This window comes from Chroicocephalus ridibundus, chromosome 4, assembly GCF_963924245.1.
Source record: "Chroicocephalus ridibundus chromosome 4, bChrRid1.1, whole genome shotgun sequence".
NCBI lineage: Eukaryota > Metazoa > Chordata > Aves > Charadriiformes > Laridae > Chroicocephalus > Chroicocephalus ridibundus.
In genome coordinates, this window is record NC_086287.1 from 90294779 (window position 1) to 90317045 (window position 22267).

At 38.8% G+C, this 22267-nt stretch overlaps 1 protein-coding gene across 1 annotated transcript in view; it reads left to right on the forward strand.

Annotated features, from left to right (window-relative positions):
• PLCG2 (phospholipase C gamma 2) overlaps positions 1 to 22267 on the forward strand; it is a 69455-nt gene that overhangs the window by 31115 nt on the left and 16073 nt on the right. The window contains exons 9-27 of the mRNA XM_063334699.1: positions 470 to 542; positions 1584 to 1685; positions 1856 to 1974; positions 3368 to 3453; positions 4383 to 4503; positions 6011 to 6179; positions 8057 to 8161; positions 8381 to 8470; positions 9498 to 9676; positions 10464 to 10664; positions 11916 to 12035; positions 13188 to 13368; positions 14688 to 14756; positions 15857 to 15966; positions 16789 to 16885; positions 17788 to 17854; positions 18107 to 18264; positions 20972 to 21074; positions 22046 to 22255. Of these exons, the coding sequence (XP_063190769.1) occupies positions 470 to 542; positions 1584 to 1685; positions 1856 to 1974; positions 3368 to 3453; positions 4383 to 4503; positions 6011 to 6179; positions 8057 to 8161; positions 8381 to 8470; positions 9498 to 9676; positions 10464 to 10664; positions 11916 to 12035; positions 13188 to 13368; positions 14688 to 14756; positions 15857 to 15966; positions 16789 to 16885; positions 17788 to 17854; positions 18107 to 18264; positions 20972 to 21074; positions 22046 to 22255 (2360 nt within the window). The remainder of the gene's footprint in view (positions 1 to 469; positions 543 to 1583; positions 1686 to 1855; positions 1975 to 3367; positions 3454 to 4382; positions 4504 to 6010; positions 6180 to 8056; positions 8162 to 8380; positions 8471 to 9497; positions 9677 to 10463; positions 10665 to 11915; positions 12036 to 13187; positions 13369 to 14687; positions 14757 to 15856; positions 15967 to 16788; positions 16886 to 17787; positions 17855 to 18106; positions 18265 to 20971; positions 21075 to 22045; positions 22256 to 22267) is intronic.

Below are 22267 nucleotides of genomic sequence, written 5' to 3' on the forward strand. Positions count from 1 at the left end.
CCTACAAAAGAGAAAGCAGTTGTGCTGCTTTTTCTTGGTGTGGCTGCATCTTGCCTCCTTTTTCAGGAGGTTTTGTTCTATTACAGTAGATCATCTGAATAATGCATGGAAGGAGTTATTTGTGGAAGTTCGGCTCTATGACAACTTAAAAGAACAGTGTCTCCGTATGCCTCAACTAAGCTTAGCAACACCCCTGTCAAGTGAATGCTGTTCATTTGCTACAAAGCAATGAGCAGAGATTTGGTACTTTTCCCAGAATCACTATAAAAAATGCATCAGGAATCCAGGAGGCTTTATTGAAAGACTCAAAAATTAGTAATTATTGAAGTTATAAGAAGTTTCTTGGTGGTGGCAGCACATTTATACTGTAAATCCAAGGTACGAATCCATGTCGTTTTCTGCAGTAACGTCTGATGACACTTTCTCTGTTAATGCTTTAGCTTCACTTTCCCTTTCTATTTTTTTAAAGAAATACTGACCGTCCAGATGCTTCAGCAGTTCATCTCCATGACTTTCAGAGGTTCTTGCTACACGAGCAGCAGGTGCGAAGGTTGCAGAAATTTTGAGTTCTTTTTCTTGAGGTTGTCTCACAGATTTCTATGCTCATTAAAAAGAAATGTGGTGTGTTGTAGAATGTGGTTGATGTCAGCTGTGATAGTAGGCCTTGGAAAGATTTATTATTTGTTGCCATTGAAGATCACAAGAACTATTATTTTTCATCTATATAAAGACTCTGAAGGTGCACCAGAGGACGAGAGAGTGGACGAAGTAAATAAGTTTTTAATGGGTCTCCATTTAGTCATTTGGATAAACAGACAAGGTTAGAAATAAACACTGTATGTATGTATGTCAAAAATAGTAGCCTGGCCTAGTTACAGGTGTTACATTTAGGTACATCTGGGGTAACACCTTCACCAAGGCCCCGTTTTAGCAGCTCTTACATAAAAAGCTGAGCTGACTGCCTGCATTTGAGTGAAAGGTAATTTTCTATTGAATGGAGCCAGTTCAGCGTCCCATACCAGCAGGCAGATAAGGATGGAGGTGGGGAACTGTGTCTTCATGGTCTTCTATAATGTTATTTAGCACAGACACCACAGGGAAAAATTGTGTGATACTTCCTAGGCGCTGCTAAGCTCCAGGTTTGCAAATTGATTGAAAAGGGAGACCTACACTTCCTATTTAAGCTTGCTACTTTCTCTTTCTCTGTATTTCACTGTGTTAAAAGCACATTCAGATTGCACTTAGAAATGAGAGAGATTATAGTTAAGGTATGTCCTTCAAGGAGGCCAGCCTTTTGCTGTGTGTGTGTATGCATATGTGTACATAAAATAGTATGTATCTTGTGGGCCTCTGATCTATATAAAGGTACTTAAATGGAGATCATCTTTTTCACCCTTAGACATCATAGGGGAAACCCTTAAGATATCTGGGTACAATAAAATATATCAGCAGTAAACTAGCCAGTTGAGAGAGAAGTAAATCACATCTATAGGTCTCTCTGTTCCTTATTTGATTTTATATAGCATTACACCACGTCTAAAGCGTTTGTTTTTTTTTTTCTACTGTATTATTATTATCTGAAGGAATCTTGGGCGCAAGATCTCAGTAAAGTCCGAGAAGGAATGACAAAGTTTATTGATGACACTATGAGAGAAACTGCTGAACCCTTCCTCTTTGTTGATGAGGTAAGATAACGATACTTACTAATAGTTCCTTGTGGACTTCTTTTCTTTCACTGCCAGTTCCTAGTTTGTTAATTGGACGGCAGATCCTCTAGGCTTTTCGTGCTACATTGCTGGGTTTCTTTTCTGGTATGGTAAAAAAATTTAAATCACTCTCTGTTTTTGTATTGTAGTTCCTCACTTACCTTTTTGCAAAAGAAAACAGTATTTGGGATGAAAAATATGATTCGATAGATGTGCAGGACATGAATAATCCTTTGTCCCACTACTGGATTTCTTCCTCTCATAACACGTAAGTTACCAAAACGCCATTGTCTATCTCTGTTCAAACGGAACTAGCACGTGTTAGGAGAATGTGCCAGAATGTACTGCATGGATGTGTGAAACCTTCCTAAAGTTTGATGCACATGTGGCAAATACAGTTTGTGGGACTTCGTTTTCCCCTTCTCTTAAAATCGCAGAGGTTTTGACATAACCGAGCTTAGCTGCCAGAAAACCCAAACCCTGAATCCTGTTACAAAAATAAAAATAAATCTTGAGTTGAAACTGTTCCAGCCTCCCTGCTTTCAGAAGTCAAAGTTATTGAAGGAGCTTCTGTTTTTTCCAAGCATCAAGAGCCTCGTTGAGCTAGTGTCAGCATTAATTGGACCTGAACATAAGAATGCCGTAAGGACCCTACTTGTCCCGTGGGATAATCCGATAGTGTTAGTGTGTTCTGAAGGGCAGTGGATTTGTTGCCTTGGGAAGCAAGCCAATGATATGCACTATTGATAGATACTCTGACGGTTTACAGTGTCACAAAGTGGAAAAGTCCTGAGTGGTTGGACCTGAGTTGGTCCTGAGTAGGAGAGGACTATGGAGGCCTTAAATTAGCACATCTCATGATTGGGACTTGGCTATTCATGGCTTTTTGCCTGAATGACAAGAATTAGAGCAGATAGAGGTGCTTGAGACAGAGGAGGAGTGCAGTGTGCTATCAATACTCTTCTTTATTATTTTGAGTTTATTTTACAGCCAGAACTTTGATGGCCTGGGGACTGTATTTTTGTTGTTACTGTTTTTGGAATTTTATGCTTAGTAACTTAGCTGCTGATTTCTGTAGTTTGTGTCTAAGGTATCCAGCCCTTTTCTTTGACGATCTGTGGTATGCCAGCTGTTCAGCCCCATACAAACTGATGTGGTGATGAGTTTGAACTGTCTTCAAATTAAGACGATTAGCTCATCTAGGTTTGTAATGAAAAGAAAGACGGTGTAAAGCGAGGGAGGAGAGATGAACAGTTGAAATATTTCAGGGAATGAAATAAAGTGCATGTGGATATAGCTTATGGGTATATTTTGAAGTATAGAGTGTGGTATCACTCTAAATACCCTCCACGTCCCTCCAACAAGATTATGCCTTAGCATGATGCGGTTTAGATATGTTTCAAAGCTCACGATTTGCTCTCCAGAAACATGTCAGTTATAGTTGTTGGATGTTTAGATTGAGCCTTTAATCTCCTATAATTTGGTCCATTCAAAAATCTGATAGTATCATGTTCAGCAGAGTCCAGTTCTCCCATCACAAGTAAAAAAAAAAAAAATCAACATACATTCTCCATGGCAGGAGAAAAAATGTCGCCCAGTGAGCGAATGGGAAATCGTTGAAATTGACTGCCTGTCTTTCACAATTTCCTTTTAATCCTTAGATATCTGACAGGAGACCAGCTTCGAAGTGAATCCTCCACAGAAGCTTACATCAGGTGCCTGAGAATGGGATGTCGATGCATTGAGTGTGAGTAAAGTGTTCGTGGAGTGGTTTGTAACATGCTTTCCATATAAGTAGAGTTTCCCCTGTTTACCAAGAAAGAAAAAAGAACTGAAATCAAGAACTAGTTTGTCTTCTGAAGTTGAAGTTAGTCATATAAAAAACACTGATTCCCTAAATTGTTTTTCTTATGCCTCACTGTTGCCCCATTGACTTGGTCTGGTTCTTGTTCCCCTGGAATTTTAAGAAGGTCTTTCTAAATCTCATCTCACTGTACACCAAAAAGTCAACCTTGGATCTACTGTATGAAAGCACAGAATTTAAACTGGAATTACTTGGATAGCATACATAGTAGATAGATAGTTTATTTGCCTTCATTGTAGTACGCAAAGCCTAAGGTACAGAGATTTTTGTAAATTGGTGCCATTTAACTTGCTTGGAAAGCAGTTGATGTCTTTATGCATTTGTTCTCCACTAACTGTGTACGCATCTTCATCCCTGTGCTTGCATACCTTATGAAAAGTTTGACTTTAACTTCATGTTTTTACCTAGTTACTTCATAAAATTACATGTTACTCCCTGTTCAATTTGGCTAATGCAACACGCACTCAAATAAGAGTTTCAGGGTTAAAATCAACAAAATAGATAAGCTATCAACTTACCACTTGAGGGAGTGTATTTATCTCTGGAAAATTACTGTAAATTAGTAGACTGACAGTATAGCTGCCTGAATTCCTTATTTCCAGATTCCCACGTGATAATGCTTTGGGAAAGTTTTAGATTGTATTTTATTTGTATTGTTTTTACTTAAGTGAACTTAATTTCCTCTGTGAGAGGGATAAATCTAATAAGATATTTTATTAGTACATTAAAGTCTATGATTCAATATGTGGAACACTGAAGATTTGGATGTAACTGCTTGGTCTCTTCCTTTTTCCACTGCTTGTCTTTCCTAGTGGATTGTTGGGATGGTCCTGATGGGAAACCCATCATTTACCATGGATGGACACGGACAACAAAGATTAAATTCGATGACGTAGTACAGGCAATCAAAGATCATGCCTTTGTTGCATCTGAGTAAGCTTTGATTTATTTTCCTTAAGCCTGTTTTCATATGTTTAGACATTCCTGAACTTCTTTTCTCTGTAACCTAGACATAATAATGACATTCTAGTAGCCTGAATGACATTCTAGGAATCTTAATTATTGATGAATGTGGGTCTTTAATAGATTCAGTTTTGAGGAAAAGTCCCATTACATAACAACTTGCTGGTAAAGAAGATAATGAGTACCCTAAAGTGGTTCCCATCTCCTGGCTTGGGTCTTTTTTTATTAGATTGAAGTGTGAAACTTCAAATGCTGAATAGTACGTCTTAACTTTAAAAAACAAACAATAAAATACTACAAGTGAAAAGGATCATATCTAGGTTTGTTGGGGAGGTTCATGTTGTAGGGGAGGCTTTAGCTGAGAAGATGTACAATTCATAGTATGCCTCTTGAACGGATAACGTGTTTAAATCTGCGTCTCTGCTCTACCCTTCTATAACTTGTGCTGAGATGTCCTTACCATGAAAAATACCGCCCCAAAATTGGGAAAGAGATAGGGCTGTCAGTGTCCTATTTTTCCACTTTACCAGCTGGAAATGGAGGAGAAGTGTTATTTTCTCATGTGGGACAGTGTCTGCGCAGGTGTATTGTGTTAATGACAACCATAATACATGACGCATTATGTTTTCATACCATCAGTACTGTGAATGCTGTGTGATGCTTTCCCTACTTGCATTAAGGGATAGGCTACCCAGAAGGAATATTGCAATATTTCCTGGATATGCAGGGACAAAATTAGAAAAGCCAAAGCTCATCTGGAGATGAAATTGCTGAGGGATGTGAAAGATGGCAAGAAAGACTTCTATGGGTACAAAAAAAGGAAGATCAGGAAAAATATGAGCCTACTGGTGAATTGCAGTGGAGACTTAGTGGCTGGGGAAGGCTGAAGTACTCAATGCTTTCTCTGCCTCTGTGTTCAATATTGGGGCCAAAGCACATGATATCCAAGGGATAAATAAACTAAGTTTGTTTAGCTTTGAGAAGAGATTAATGAGGGAGTCTGGTTGCTGACTTCCACTACCTAGTGGATGATTATAGAGAAGATTGAGCCAGCCTTCTCAGAGTGTGTGTGGAGGAAAATAGACACAATTTTCAGGAGAGGAGAAACCAATTTTCACATAATGGTGCTTTAGCACTGAAGCTGTGCCCAAACATCTTGGAAAGATTCTTTCTCCTTGCAAATATTCAAATCATGGCTGGACAAAGCTCTGAGTAACCTGGTCTAACCTAGGAATTGGGCCTTCCCAAAGAAGGAGATTGGACTAGATGACTGCCAGGAGTCCCTTCTGACCATAATGTTTCCATGATTGCATGTCTGTTGTTATCTATTAATAATGTGTCCATCTCTATTCCCTTTTGTCTTCTTGTTTGCTTTAAATATTTTCTTTGATCTTTGGGGTGAGGCAGGGTGCTGTTTTCCTTGCTTTGCCAGTTGTAGCAAAAAAATTGTCTTCATTCACCTTTTTCTCCACTAAAGGTACCCTGTCATTCTGTCAATTGAAGAACACTGTAGTGTGGAGCAGCAGCGACACATGGCCAAAGTTTTCAAGGAGGTATTTGGAGATCAGCTTTTAACGAAGCCTGTTGAAGCCAGTGCAGATCAGCTACCATCACCAACTCAGCTGAAAGAAAAAATCATCATCAAGGTAGGCTTGCTTTGTGTGCTGGTAGATAAAATAGGAAAACAAGAGCAGGAGCCAGAAATACTACTGGCCTCACAGCTTAGCTGTTAATTTCTGTTGAGAGACAGGAAACCCCACGCTTGAAGTGTGTACTAGTAACATTTTGCAGTATGGTGCGGAGTTCTGTAAAACTACATATTAAAGTGCTTGCTATTGGTTTTCTTTGCAATAAGTGTTGCTAGTTCAAGTGCCAGATCGAATATCAGCTCTTTTCTAAAGGTCTTCCAGCTCCTGAAATGTCACTGCTAAATTTCAGCAAGGGTTCACTGCTGCAAATGCTCGTCATGGACTTCTTACGCAATGTGGCCTGCTTAAAAATAACAGAAGTATGTTCTTGAATAGAAAGTTAGATTAGTGGTGTTATCTTTTTTTTTTTTTTTTTTTTTGCCAAAGAATACCTGTCATTCAAGTGAAACGCAAAGCATTTGCTGGCTGCGTGCTTAAGTTGTCAGAACTGCTTGCAAACTGCAAAAGTTGATGGGTGTTTACTAACTCATGTGATTTACATATGCAATTTAGTGAGCCACTTGTGAAACATGGAGGGGCTCTTACTAGAAAGCAGTCACTGTTAGAGTGTCTTACCTTCTGGGCATTACAGATGCTTTACTCGGTACTGCTGTGCAACAACATGAGGCAGGTAACCAAAAGAAGACTTCTCGGATTGAAACTGCAGTGGAACTTTTTCAAAAGGCAATACGAGGGCTGCTCATGATCTGTTTAGTAAAAATTACTTTTGTCCATGCTTCAGTTTTGCAGCTCTTGTAACGGTACTTACTGCATCCGATGTATTAAACTTATGAACAGAAGAAATAAGGATAGAGAGATATAAGCGTACAGCTCTTGAATGTAAGACTGGAAATAACAGCACCCTACTATGAAGTGCAAAAGTTCTGTGCTTAAGTTTTTGTGTTTCTTTTACCTACAGAGTTGTTACCTTGCAGAGCATAAAGGGGAGTTGTGTAGGCACACGAATAATAACATGACAGATCTGATTTAAAGGAAATTACAAACTACTGTGAGTCTGCAGAAGAGAACATCCATATCACTCTGTTCTGTCTAAAAGAGTGTTAAAGAGTCTTTAAATACATCAGCACCTGCCAGTGAGCTAGTTGTGTTATTTGGCTTCTGTTTGAAAAATGTTGTCAGTAAACAATCAGAGGCAATTCCTACTTAGGGGCCTGTAGGATTTTTCAGATAAGCCTGTCAAATTGAAATCTACCTACAGTAGGCTATGCAGAACTGAATGTAGTGGAGAACTACTAGATAAGAGATGATGAATCCCATCATTAATTGCAGTTAAGTATTTGATGTTACCTGTAGCCCCTTGAAGCCACTGGTTTTTTGTGAGCACTCTCAAGAAAGTAGAACTTATCCCCTCTTTTCGTAAAGGATTTCTCTTCTGTCCATTTTTCTTGTAGAAGAGTGAATTCTCTATTCATTTTAATTCCTTATCGTTTTGGTTTGGTTTGGTTTTTGTTCCTTATGACCTGCTCTCTGCAGTGGGATTCTTGTTTTATCCTTATTTCTTAGTATGTGTCACTTCATGTTTTCTGTCTTTAAAGAATGGTGAGCTCTTATCAAGCTAGTTGTTTCTTCATTGCTTGAATGATACCTCTGCTAAATTTTTAACCTTTATTATCAGATTTCAATTTTTAAGAAAGAAATTCCAGCCCTGTTGCCTAAAGCCTTGTGGAACAGCTGTTGTTATGGTAATGACAGAAGGCGGCTGTGCAATGGAGGGAAATACTTGCAGTAATACCGAGTAGGCTGAAATATTATGACCAATTTTATATATGATTCTATGTGAGTGTATGAATGTGGATTTTTGTTTTGTTTTTAAGCACAAAAAACTGGGGCCAAAGGGAGACATTGATGTGAACTTGGAAGACAAGAAAGAAGAAAAAAAGCAACAAGGAGAACTTTACATGTGGGACACAATAGAACAGGTATCATTTATGTGACATTTGCTACTGTTTGTTACTAGGTTGTGTAATACTGGAAATCTACATGAATTTTCTCAATATTTGTGTAAGTAGTGTTGTCAGCTGAATGAGTGTGAATGGGGGGAAGAATGTATTTTGTTTATTGTTGTACCTTGTTTTGAAATTGTGGTTAGTGAGTTTCCCTCTGTCTTGTTAATGGTTTTAATATCTCTCAACTTTTAGAAATGGACTCGACACTACTGTGCTATTGCTGATGAAAAGCTTTCATTCAGCGATGATATAGAACAGAATGCTGATGAAGATTCATCAAAGGTGATGGCGATGTTTTGTTGTTTAAGCATGTTCTTTTTATTCTCTCGGATTATTTCAGTGTCTTCAGCTGCGTAATTTTTATGCCAGTGTTGAAATTATACAGTATCTGTGTCAGATAACAAGTCTATCTGGAGACAAAAAATTTTAAAAAGGGTCTTTGCCAAGGTACTCCAGTTAACCGTATTTTTAATAAAATAACTTTTTCCCTTGGCTAATTGAGGACTTGCAAAGAGGAATATAAAGACAATGAAATACAACTTTGGTACTTAAATGCTAATGCGGATGTGTGCACTGACAATCAAAGTTTTTGTAGGCCTTTGGCTGAGTATTGTTGCTGTTCTCAAACTATAGAGTATGATGAACTAAGGTTTGTTGTGTTAGTAATGCAGCTCACCTCTTAGATAGCGCATGCTGTTCGTTTCACAATTGCAAAGTGCTTGCCGCAGGTGAGCACGTATTACTTGGCTGTTGTACATGCTAAAGCAGAAACACGATGCTCAGTAAGGGTTGCAATAGCAGTGACGTTCAGCATGATTTCTTTTTCTGACTTTTCAGGTTTCCATGCATGCTTTTTCATTGATAACATGTATGTGCATGGTTCAGAGATCTCTGCACATCCAGAACATTTTGTCCATTCACCTAGATGTTAATGTCAGTAAAATAATCAATGTGTAGGGAAGAACACAGGTGAATCCTGGAAAAATCGGGTTAGAAACTCTGTGAATTAGCAGTAGAATATTTTGCCTTGAAAATATAAATTGGTGTTTGGATTGCTGCGTTCTTTCACTTTCTGTTGATTACATATTTGAATAAGGCTGAAGTTGATCACTGCTCCAAAGAAATGCTTTGACTGGAGAGGAGAGTCAAGGGTGACTGTAAAGGTGATTGGCTTATTTGTGGAAGGAGAGTTCAGGGACAGGAAGAGCTGAAATCCTGAAATAGTAGATTCTTCTATCAATAACAAGTTCTATATTTCAAAACCGTAAAATTAGAAATGCATTAAAAAGATTCTTATTTTCTGCTCTAGGAGGTGAAGCGTAGTGAACTGCACTTAAAAGAGAAATGGTTCCATGGGAAAATGAAAGAGGGGAGAACCACTGCTGAGAAACTGCTCCAGGAATATTGTGCTGAAATGGGTGGCAAGGATGGGACGTTCCTAGTTAGGGAAAGTGGGGCTTTCCCTAATGATTGCACCTTGTCATTCTGGTATGGTGACTGTCATAAAAATTTCATCTGGGTTTTGTTTGTTTGTTTTATGGCATTGCACAAAAATGTGTATATTTTTAAAGCCTGCAGTTATATCTGAGAGGAAATAGGAATAAGGAGTTGCTGTAATTACTAGAATGCTATTGATGGGATTGTGAAATACTACTTTCTAAATTAAACTTCAGTGTAGTATAGTGCATTTTGGGAGAGCAGACTTTATTTGAAGTGTTACAGTTGTCAAGACAGGACTGACTGGTTTGATCTCCCCGCCTTTCCTAGTGCTGTGGCAGGATAGAGATTCGTTATTTCCTCAATGAATGGGTCAAAATTTGCTCTTTTAGTTTCGGGATAAATAACTGGTTTCCACACTGAAAAGGTGGTCTCATGAATTTACCTTTATTAGCAGAGATGGATCTTTCCAATGAAAGGATCCTCTATAGGGAAAAGAATAATTTTGAGGGTTTTATTTGTTTTTCCGTAGTTTGAGGTTTTCTTTCTTCTGGTTGGGACTTCATAAGGAATAGTGTATCATGGATTTCTGAACCAGAGAACTGTCAGAGCAAATTTTTCAGGGAGTAAGTGTATGCCAGATTTTAAACCATTGTGGATGAAAATTACTATTACTTATCAGGATTTTTTTCTGCTTCTCTTTGATTGTTTTACGAGATGATGCAGATTTCTTGCCTCTTCGCAAGCTCACCAAGTAGCTGACCAGGAACAGGTGAGGAAATGTTTCAAAAGGAGAAAACCTGTTATAAACCCTTCCTTTTCCTCTTCATTTCTTCAGGAGATCAGGTAGAGTCCAGCACTGCCGGATCCGTTCTTCAAGTGATGGGGACACTGTGAAATACTACCTGACAGACAACCTCACTTTTGATAGCATTTATGATCTCATTCAACACTACAAGGAGGCCCACTTGCGATGTGCTGAATTTGAGCTGCGTCTGACTGATGCTGTGCCTAATCCCAGTCCTCATGAGACTAAAGAGTACGTACAGGAGAAGGCAAGCAGTGGGGTTGTTATGTCAGTGTTCCTTGCATTGTTTTAGGTGGTCTTGGATTTTTACATAGAAAACTTCCTGGATTTAGGAGCATGCCTGAGTGTTGCTTGTCCACGGATGTCATGGGAATAGGCTTCCTTGAAAGATGCTGAGTAAGATCAGTGACTTTGTGAGAACCTGGTACAGCAGAGAGCAGTCACTGGGAAAGCAATTTACTAGCAGCAGCTAGGAAAATCAGTGAGAACTGTAATGCTGTGGAAGTGAGCCAATTCCTTCTTTCTCTGCTCAGTGTTTTACAACACCCAGTGGATTGGATTAGATATTTAGTAGTTGGCTGTGGTCTGGCAACTAAGTGGTCATGGTCTGTGCCATCTGGAAACTCTATTACTGGGGCAGTGAGCCCAAGCAGTTATGTTTTCCTAATCCCGCCCTCTACCTCACCCCTGTCAGACTTGGTTAGGCTGATTTCACCCCATGCCGATAGGAAGTAGTATAGCTTGGTGTTTATTTCCAGCTGGTATTTGCCTGGTGTGGATCCTGGGCAGAGCTTGCTCTTATTTCCTGGCAGAACCCTGCAGTCACTGCCCTTTGTTCTGTTTTATTTGCAGTGAGAAAAAGTAAATCTCCTTTGCATGTGAAATATTGATCTGTGACAAAAACTTCTTTTTTTGCTCCCCTTGGGATCTGGGAGTCACCACCAAGTAGAAAACTTTGGAAGCCAGCGGGAGGGGAAGGTAGAGTTTAAGGGTTAGGCTTTCCTGCCTTTCTGTGTAGGCGGGGATGTACTGCCAGTATAAGTGGCCACAGCTTCACTAAAGGCACATTAGATCCAGGCTAGGTCCATCCCTACAGTGAAAGATAAAATCAATCTCTGAATAAAAGAATTCAAATGCCTGGTGTTTTTCTTTTGTCTGTGTTTTGTTTTTTTCCTTAAATCTGCTACGTCAAAACTGAATATGCTACTGAAAACTGAATGGCAGGTTCCAGTGCCTTTGTTTACGGAAGAAATGCAGATTTATGTTTTATCATGTCAGACAGACAAGGTGTTCTGATACATTCTTGATGCTTTCATCCAAAATAAGCTGCTGTCATAGGTGGCGAGATGGTGAAAATCTAATGCATAACTTTTCTTGTAATGTTTGAAACTCTCTTGTTAATAGCACTGCCTGTTACTCTTACAGAATGGCATTTGACAAGCTTTGTAATCCTCTGTCCATTTTGATTTTTGACTGTTGTAGTTGGTACTATAGCAACTTGAGTCGGGGAGAGGCAGAAGACATGCTGATGCGAATTCCTCGAGATGGAGCCTTTCTGATTAGAAAGAGAGACGAGCCTGATTCGTTTGCCATGACTTTCAGGTAAGAAAATACGGGTATGACTATATTACTTAGCAGCCCAATGATGTTTTGGTTTTTCTTACTTAAAAAGTCCTGTGGTCTTTTTAGAGTCATAAAATTCTTGCTTTTAAACTTTGACACGCCTTACTACAGGGTGTTATTTTGAAGTTTTCTTCGGTGCTGGTTCAGCAGTGATTCTGTGTCCTCATCCCCTGGAAATCCTGCCCTGTCATACAACTGACAAAAATGAAATGTCAAAATGAAATTGTCAGCATTTCTTGCCAGGGAAAATATTTTTGAAGCTGTAGTTCTTGCAACAACATTAATAAAATGTATAGAATTGTGGTGTTCTCCATTGTGCCTTCAAATGAAATTGTGTTTCTTTGAAAATGCCTATTTCTGCAACATATAAAATTGCTTTGGAAAAACAAACACTTGTTTTCCTAATGTTTACATGGCTTACAGTATATTGAAGATGTCCAGAATTCCCCAGTCCCCTATGTGCTTTGGTTACAAGCTTTCTGCTGTTACCAAGGTGGATATTGAAGTAACTTGAGCTGCAGCATCTCAATAAAACCATTTCACAGCAGGGAAAACAAGAAGTACCAAATGGCAGCAGCTTCGAAAGGATGCAGGGATCTTCTGTGGGTGGGATGCTCATCAGTGGATGGTTTTACTGTTATCAGTGCAAGCACAAACCTTGTGTTCAAGCATGAGAGGTTTTTTTTTCTTTAAAAATTGGTTCCTGTAGTTACCAAAATGAGTATAGGGAAGAGACAGCTACTCGTATTGAGGGGAGTGTGTCTGTCACCTAGGGAGAGCGGCAGATCAGCAGCCGCGGATTCCAGAGGGACTCTGGGTCCCATCAGACACATTTGTGTTAGTATGAAGATGACAAAATACCTATCTGTAGAGGAAAAAAATACGGATATTTTATCTAAGCAAAAACACGGATTTATCCCAAGGCCCTGTACATCATAGAAAAGTGAGAATGTTTTTTTTTTGTGGCTTTAATCAGGCAACTGGGATTCTGTGTGAATAAACGAGGCTTTGGAAGAGGGAGGAATTATTTTGCGTGATTTAGATACACAAAGAAGTTTTGGTCTGGTTTACAGCACTGGTGCTCTCACTGCAATACCAGTACTTTTTACAGCACCTGCACTTGTTTCACAGAGCGGAGGGGAAGGTGAAGCACTTCCGAATTCAGCAAGAAGGTCGCCATTTTGTGCTTGGAACCTCGGCCTATTTTGAGAGTTTAGTGGAGCTGGTAACATATTATGAGAAGCATCCGCTGTACAGGAAAATGAAATTGCGTTACCCGGTGACTGAGGAGCTGTTGGAGCGCTACAGCACGGTAAGTGATGGTCTTTGTACGAGTGCCAGTTGCTGTAGCGGACGGAGTCCCAGTTCTATGCCTGGGGATGCTGGGTTTGGTTCTGGCTGTGGTAGGTGACCTTTGCGGGAGGTTAAGCAGGCAGTTTTCTTATCTGTGAAATTGAGATGGTTATACTGACTTCTTTCACAAAGATTTTGAGATATGTGAAGGAAAGAGCTTCGTCTTTGATTACAAGTCAACCCTTGCCTTCCTCATGTTTTGATTAGAAAACCTGCTCTCTGAAGTGGGGGATAATTGGTCTGCTAAAATGAGTTTTTGATAATAGCCTTGCCTGCAGTTGTCCCTCTCTTCTCTTGCTGCAGTGGGCAAAGATCTTAAAATGGTCATGCAGATGCCAATTGCTAAGCATTTAAGAAAGAATGAAATATTCTGCTGTGCCTCTTGCACTGGATGGGCAGTGGCATTCGCTTCACTGCGCTGGAGCCATCTCGGGGATGGTGTCCAATAGCCTTCTGTGGTAAAAGCGGAGAGGTACCTCTGAAAGCTCACTCTGAGATAAGCATGAGGAAATCTCCCCAAGAGATACTTTTTTCTGTCCTTTGACTAAACTAGGAGCCTAGATAATTAGTTTAAGATAGAGGCCTACCTTCTGGATGGATGTGTTTCGTGACAAGAGAGCTAAGCCGAGGTAACTGGCTTTTGGAAAGCCTGAGATGCCGTCTTTTGTTTTCAAATATATGGCTCTTAGAAGGTGCAGGCAAAAAAATGTCTGGCATGTTTGAAAAAATCAAAATCTGGGCTTTTTGTTTCTTCTGGGGAGACTAAAAGGGACTGAAAAGATCTTAGACCTCAGGATTTTTGATAATGTTGCCTGTGGCTAAGGTTCTGTATCCTAGGACAGGGTCCAAATGGGAGCACAAGGAAAGAATAAAATCAAAAATACGACTACGTATATTGTTTTAGAATTTTTATCTAATAGTGAAACCAATACTGAAGTACTGTAACACAGAAATCATAAGTGTAGGTATTGTCTTCCCTGTTTGCACATAAAAGGGTACTCACAATCTCAGCTATTTGACTGATTATACCTTTGTGTGGTATTGCTGTTTCATTGTGTTTTACTGTTCATTAAGCTGAGGTATAGACAAGTTAAATAACAAACTCATGTTCAGCTATAGAAATGAGCATAGCATAGGCGTCTGGCTTCTCTTCTGTTTGCCTATGTATTGTCAGAAAGCTGGTTTCAGCAATGAATGTTCTATTAATATTAAGTACTTCTAGAATTTTTGATTCCTGTAACTTCATTTTTTTTTGTTTTTCCTTCTTCCTGTTTTTAGGAAAAAGATATTAACTCCCTCTATGATGTCAAGATGTATGTGGAACCCAGTGAAATCACCCCTACAGTGGTAAGCCTAAAGACAGATTTTCACACTTACTGTAGACTTCTGAAAATTGAGTCTTGTTTGTTGATTTCCTGTTAGTAGTAATGAAAAGGATAATTGAAGTGTTAGGCTGCTTGATTTATGGGGAACTGGGCAGCAGAAATTTAAAGGGTGTGACTATTTTCTAGTATTTCTTTAAAATTTGTACCCACATGTTTTCTTGTGTGCAAATCCTGTATTGATTCATCCGTACTGGGAATTTGGGCACCTTTTGCTGTTGATTCTGCGGAGGCAATTTGATTTGGCATGCCTGCCAGTAATAACCTATGAGGAGATTCAATTTGAGAAGGCTAAATCTTCATGGAAAGGAAGTACAACATGGGAACCGCAAGCGTGTGTGGAAAATTATTGCAATTTCATGAGCAAACATGGCCTGCTTGCACAAATAGGTGCAGAGTTTGTTTATGTGCTTTCTATATAAAAATAGTGTCTTTGGTTTATTAATGAGTTATTAAAGTTTTGTCTTTTAAGATATATATAATGTTTTAAAAATAAGTGTCACAGTAAGCATCTATTTATCTCTAATTCTTGTTAGGGCCTGCCTACTTGTAAATTCCCATAAAAGTTCACCTGCTTGTAAATTTTGTCACTGTAATTCTTTTTAGTCGTTTTGGCCAATGTATTTGCATTGCTGCTGAAGAATTTGGGTAGTAGTAAATTCAAGATAAAGAAATGCTTGCCCTCCTAAAACTGGGAGTCTTCCTAAAGGGAATGTGACCAGCAAGATAGCTGATGTGGTTTTGAAGTGGAGGCTTTGTAGGCATCTAAGCCTACAAACTCCAACTGCGTATGAATACGTGTAATGAAGATAGAGGATTGATATTTCACTGTGCGATTTTCTTTTTCTTTCTTTCAAGCCGATGCTTGAAGAATAGCAGTTAAGTAACTTCACTTGCTTCTACCAATAGATGTCACTCTGGAACTTTAGTATTATGTTTTCTAGGCTTCATAGCACAAAAACAGATCCAATCCCCCCCTCCTTTTTTATTTTTTTTTAACATTGCATTATTGATCATTTTATGACCCGTCCCTCTAGATGACCCCTTTCTCTGTTTCTCTTAAAGCCTCAGAGAACAGTGAAAGCCTTGTATGACTACAGAGCCAAAAGAAGTGATGAATTGAGCTTCTCTCGAGGAGCTTTAATTCATAATGTCACAAAGGAAACCGAAGGCTGGTAAGGACAAAGATTCCTCATAGGAGAACTTCTGGTGACTTACTAGATGGAGAAAAATATTGAGCTTTGGGTAGTAGTTTTTAAAAACTTTGCCTGTTGTCTGATTGCTGCTTATTAACTGTGGTGTTATAAATCTTAATGCCAGTGTATTTAAAAAAAAAACCACCCAAAACCGAAACCCTCTTATCCTCAGGTCTCTTTTCATGCCTCTTCCATTTTTCTATCCCACAACAATAACCTCAGCCTGCAGAGTCTCCATAACCCAGTGTATCCAGTGTTTTTCCTTTCGTACATTCATCCTTCCTGAACACTTATGTATTCTGGGAAGTCACGCGTCTGTTACCATTGTCGTCATTGCTCTGTTTCTTTCCTTGCTCTGCTAAGTACTTCTCAGGAATCAAGCCCACCTTTTTTAGTTATCTGTACATTCTCCTTTCATAAGAGGTTTTCTTTCTTGTGAATTGCTTTCTTGTGAACTGGCTTGTAAATTGCTTGGAAAGCTTGGGAATCTAATGTTTCCCTATAGTTTCTGCAGGGTAATCAACCACATAATAGTATTTTTAGTACTGGAGGGGGAAAGGCCTCTTAAGTCATTAATTGTGGTTTACGGTAACTGTAATCCCTCTGAAATCGTCTGTTACTACAGTTAAAGATCACTTTGTTAGAGCTTTTAGCTACTTCATCACTTATATTTTGGTGATAGCCAGCTCGACAAGCTAGTATGGGGTATTAATGACCAATTTCTTGAGGATTATTGCTTCATTAAAGGCCTATTGAAGCTCTTTAACTATTTTTTTCTATATATATACTTTTTAAATTCAGGTGGAAAGGAGATTATGGAGAAAAAGTCCAACACTATTTTCCATCTAATTATGTTGAAGAACTGTCATCTGATAACTCTGCTGAGCTTGAAAGCCAGGTGAGGGTTAAGTTTTGTCTGCTCTTTTCCTAGAAGATGCTGCCTACTGGAAGGGAAAGTCTGGTTACAGAATTATTACTCTGTATGCTGTGTTTGAGAGAACACAGAAGAGAGAAATTAATGTATTCACTGTTCTCTGCTGCTGAAAGCTTTTGTCAGGACATCCCTCACAGAAAATTACTTAAGGGGATAGCTGATTTGGTGGGGTTTTAGGAGATTATAATGATATCCTGCTGATGGAAAATCATACCAGTTCAGATTTTTCTGATGGTTTGGCTAAACGATACTATGCCTGAAACTTTTAACTAGTTTGCCTGTATAATTACTGCCTTAATATTTGCAAATAAGAAAACTATTTGTCCAAACTCATCTTACTGGCCATTTCACACTCCGTTATTAAGTTTTTATGCATAAGTAACCCTATACTGTTTGTCAAACATGTCTAAAATCTAGTCCAGGGTCTTGGACAAAGATCTCTTCAACAAAAGACAAGAAAAATCCATAGTAAGCAGTTTTGACATTTTTGAGTTTTAAAAAGGAAATGTTGAATTCTTTTGTTGTTCTGAAGCACTTCCAGTGATTTGCCAGGAGTCTTTGGAGGAAAACTTATGTATTAGATTTCCCACCCTGACCATTGCAGCTTTAAGCAGACTTGAAAAATGAGCAATTCTGTCAGGACAGAAGTTGCACTCCTCGTTTTGAGTGCTCTCATTATAGAGATTCTCATGTTTTTCTCAAAATGAGAAATTCTTGGTATGGAAACAGGCTTTGAAGAGTTACAGTGGGCATGCTTTCAGTGAAACTGAGGTTAGATTTAATGGTGCGTGCTTATTATTTGTTAATGTCCTGTGCATATTCACTCAAAAAAACATTTAGGGTCAGATTTAACTCATGTTTTTCAGATTATTGAGGACAATCCATTAGGCTCTCTCTGTCGTGGCATACTGGTACTCAATACGTACAACGTTGGTATGTATTTTCTGATGTTTACACGTGGACTCCTGAACTTTGTGTTGAATAGACTCTTTTATGTTTAGCAGGAAGGTTTTTATTTAAAAAAAAAACAAACAACCCAAAACACCAGCTTGTATTAATATAACTAATACAATTAATGTGATGAGACTTTATGATACTAACTGCTGCAATAAATCAACAATGACAGCTTAGAAGAAGAACCGTTGTATTTTAGTATAAATTTCTTGCTACTGTGTTGCCTAACAGTGAAAATGCCACAAGGGAAACACAAAAAGCCTTTTGTCTTCATTCTGGAACCTAAGAATGCAGAAGATCCATGTGTTGAGTTTGCAACTGATAAAGTAGAAGAACTCTTTGAATGGTACCAAAGTATCCGTGAAATCACTTGGAAAACTACAGAAGAGGTATTGGTAAAATTCTGTCTGTTGATTTCTTTTTGTGTGTTTTTTTTTTTTTATTATCATTATATACTGCTATAAATTTACAATAGAATTTGTCTTTAGCTGCCATATAGTGGTAAACATTACTAACACCTGGTCTTTCAATCTCTTGCATATTGCTCTTTGTTCATTTTATTGATGCTGTGAATCTTGTTCTCAAACTCTTTTAGGAATGCTATGTAAATTAGCATTTTATGTAAATTTACGTCAGCAGGAGTTTTTCACCAGAGTACTGTCTGTGTTGCACCCTACATCTCAGTGGAGAAGTGTGCTTAGTAGTACCAAGTAGATACCATTATACCATTTTACATCTGGTTACACTGGTTCAGCCCTAGTGTTACGCAGAAGAAACTCAGATATCAGACTGTTCTGTTCAGAGCTGTGAATCCACTAGTGAGTATATGTGAAATCTGAGATGCCTTTGCCTAAACTCTCCTTAATCCTGTTTACTAACTTTGCTTTCCAGTGAATGCAGTGGCACTGATAGGGAATTGTTTGGCTAATACTTTATTTATTTGTAACTAATAGGCACGTGCTGGATTTACCAAATCTTCAATAGTAGTAGTTCAAATCCTTGCCTAAAGGTTAAAGGATTCTACCTAAATTTAGCTTTTACATCCCCCTACAAGCACTGCAGCTTAGGGACGTTCTTCAGGACTTGCTTCTCCTGTTCTGATGTATTAATTTACCTCCTTGTCATCTTTTCTAGTATTTAAGAAGTTTTTGATATGACCAAAAAGCCCCTACATTGACTGTGCTTAAGTACGCTCTTTCCTTTGTTGCTTTTATTCACTTTTTATTGTTAAGTGGGTGATATGAGTGATGAAAAATGATGAAAAATGTGTTTTAGTATCATGTTGGCTCATGCTGTTTGTCTGTCAGCTGGAGTGGCAATGCTCTGAGGGACATCATAATCCTATTTATAGCAGGCAAGTTGGTGTCTCAAGCAGGGGACTGCAAATTCAGCAAGGGAAGAAGTTACGGGAGCTGCTGACCTATTGTTGGGGGGGGAGAAGTACAGCTCTTAGGCCAGGCTTTCATTTAGAAATAAAAATGAGAAAAAGAGAAACACGACCTAGAAGAAGTGTCTCTAAATGGAATGTTTTTTATGGTACATCAATGGCTCTTCAGGAGCTTGGCAGCTTTTTCTCCCTCTGTATAGTTAGAGAAGTATTAAACAGTCTGTGTTCAAAGATGCTTTAAAACTCATTTCTGTCAATCAGGAGGCCTTTCTCACGGTGTGGCCTCTAGAAAGTTCACATGATAGACTTCTACACTGGGAGGGGAAAAAGATGAGGAAGGGCCCTTTTTGCTAGTACAGTTAACAGGTTGAATTTTGGGGAAGGAAAAATCATAGTGAGTCAGCACTCTGCTACAATATGATACAGGTGTTTTATGCATTTTATTTCTGGGCCGTGTCCATTCTACACAAAAAGTAAAACTAAACTTCACGCATCTTGTCATCTGTTTGATATTGACCCTTGCCATGCCCCTAGGAATGGTTGTTTGTTGCTAGCTCTCCTGCGTGGTTACCACCAGAGGGTTGTGACTAAAGATGAGCACATGGCATCTAGAAGTGGTCATTTGCTGTTTGGAGCTCTGTTGACTGTTCAGCAATGTCTGGGAAACTGTGGTGGATCACTAAGTACAAGGAAGTTTGTACAGCTTCTTCCTAAGGTTATTTCCAAGTCTAAATGTCGTATTCCTCTTCGCTTTTCTTAAATCTCAATGTGTAATTCCTGATTTGGTGAAACATTCAGGAGCCCCAAGGCTCCCTGGCTCTGATTTGTTGTTCCTCTTCAGTTTGTCTTGTTGAGGGAATTCTTTTGGAAGACTTCCTAATTGCTGCTGCTTCATAACCTCTTGTACCAAAGCTAATCGCTGTTCAGTATGGAACTCTTCTAACGTGACTTATCCTGTAATTGCTTCTTATGTCTGAAAAGCCTCCAGCCCAAATGTCTCCACTCAGGACAAGTCTTGCTGATTTCAGTAGTTCCCAGTCTCTGGTTGCAGGGACTGTTGCTCACCTTCCACAGAGCAGGTGCTTGCAAACATGGAAGTAGATAGTGGGTTTTTTACTGATGATGACAAGAAGATTGCACATGATTTTCCATATGTAACTGTATTGGTTTGGTGTGCAAATAGAAAACTACAGGAATGATTCTCATAGGGTTTGAATTTAGCAGTTTGGGAGTTACTAACAAGACTTAAGTCCTGCTCAGGATTGTAAATAAAAAGAGACAGACTTCGCTGCCCTTTGCATTTTTTTTCTGCATACATTTGCATTTATATGAGCTGCAGATTTGAGAATGTAACTAAAATTGAGTAGAGCCACATTAAAAATAAAAAATAAAATTGTTGCCAGGATTCTGAGTAGGACTGATCGGGGAAGCACTGCAACACTTGCTTAAAAAAACCAAAAGAATAAAAAAACCAAAAGAACACAACAACCCCCCCAGAAATGGTAGTCCCAACTAAAACCTAAACCCACTTGGTTAGCCTGTCTCTGAGTTGGCCCTTAAAGTACGTTACATCTATGCAAGTGTCTAAAGTATCAGATAGGAATCTGAGCAACAAAGAATGTTCAGCTTTGTCATTTGAGTATACCCTGAAGGTACTGTACCATAACGCTTGGTGTATCTGTAATCTAAAACTTTGTTACATTTTACAGGAGAACAGGAGGAAATACTGGGAAAAGAATCAATTGATTGCTATTGAATTATCTGATCTGGTAATCTATTGCAAGCCAACAAGCAAAACCAAGGACAATTTAGGTATTTCCTTTAATATTACATGTGAATTTCACCCTTTCTACTGTCTTTGTAGATGTTAGTTGAAATTTTAGAACTGAAGGTAAAATCTATCCTTTCTCTACTGAAAACAAAGTTCTGTCTCACCCGTGCAGTTTTCAGTGGTACTTTGAAATTGTACACTAGGGACCTTCATGCTATTCAATTGGCACAAAAAACCTGTCACAAATTTCTAACTAGTTAGCTAGAGACACCCTCTCGTAGGTGTCTTTCATGGGGAAGCTCACTAGTTATGTGTCAATTGACTGTTTTGAGATGAAAAACTCTGGCTGAACACTTATGATTTGTTTGTAAAACCCTTCAAAATGGATTTACTGTGCCTTATATAATCTTACTGTAAGAACGTGTTTGCCATTTGTGTAAGCTATTGGAATGGTATATGGTTTCATACTATACATGAGAACTGGGGTCTGTGTAAGTGCAGGTGTGGAATCTGACACTGAAATATGTACTTCTTATTCCAGTTTTTTGTCATTGCTGCTGGAGCAGCCAGCAAATGTGTCCTTCTTCCTTAAGTTTCTTTGCAAACCTTTTTAATAAGCTGTCAGCGTGGCTAAGACATTATAATTACAGTCATTGTTTGAGGCATTGGCTAACCCTGGCTCACCCTTTCTTCTCCCTATTTAAACTCAGGAAAAGATGTCTCATTTAAATATGTGTTATAGTGGTCAGAAGTGCATTATTAGCAATGATGAGATGAGAACATGACTATAGACTCTTATCTGCCCTGCTATAAAGCATGTGGCAGGCAAGCAATTTTAGCTTTCAGACTTGATGCTCAACCAATTTGCCACGTCTGCATGAAAACTGTGGCAATTATTGCATTAGAGGACAAAGTAAAACAACGTAAAACAAAGTGTTAGTAGAAATGCAGTATAAATGTTGACTACTCTTTTCCTTTAGTAACCACTCTTTTTCCTCCCTCCCCTGTGTAGAAAATCCTGATTTCAAAGAAATCCGTTCTTTTGTGGAAACCAAGGCAGAGAGCATTGTTAAGCAAAAGCCAGTTGAGTTGTTGAAATACAACCTGAAGGGACTGACACGTGTCTATCCTAAAGGACAAAGGGTCGATTCATCCAACTATGACCCATTTCGCCTCTGGCTTTGCGGCTCCCAGATGGTGGCGCTTAACTTCCAAACTCCAGGTAATATTGCCT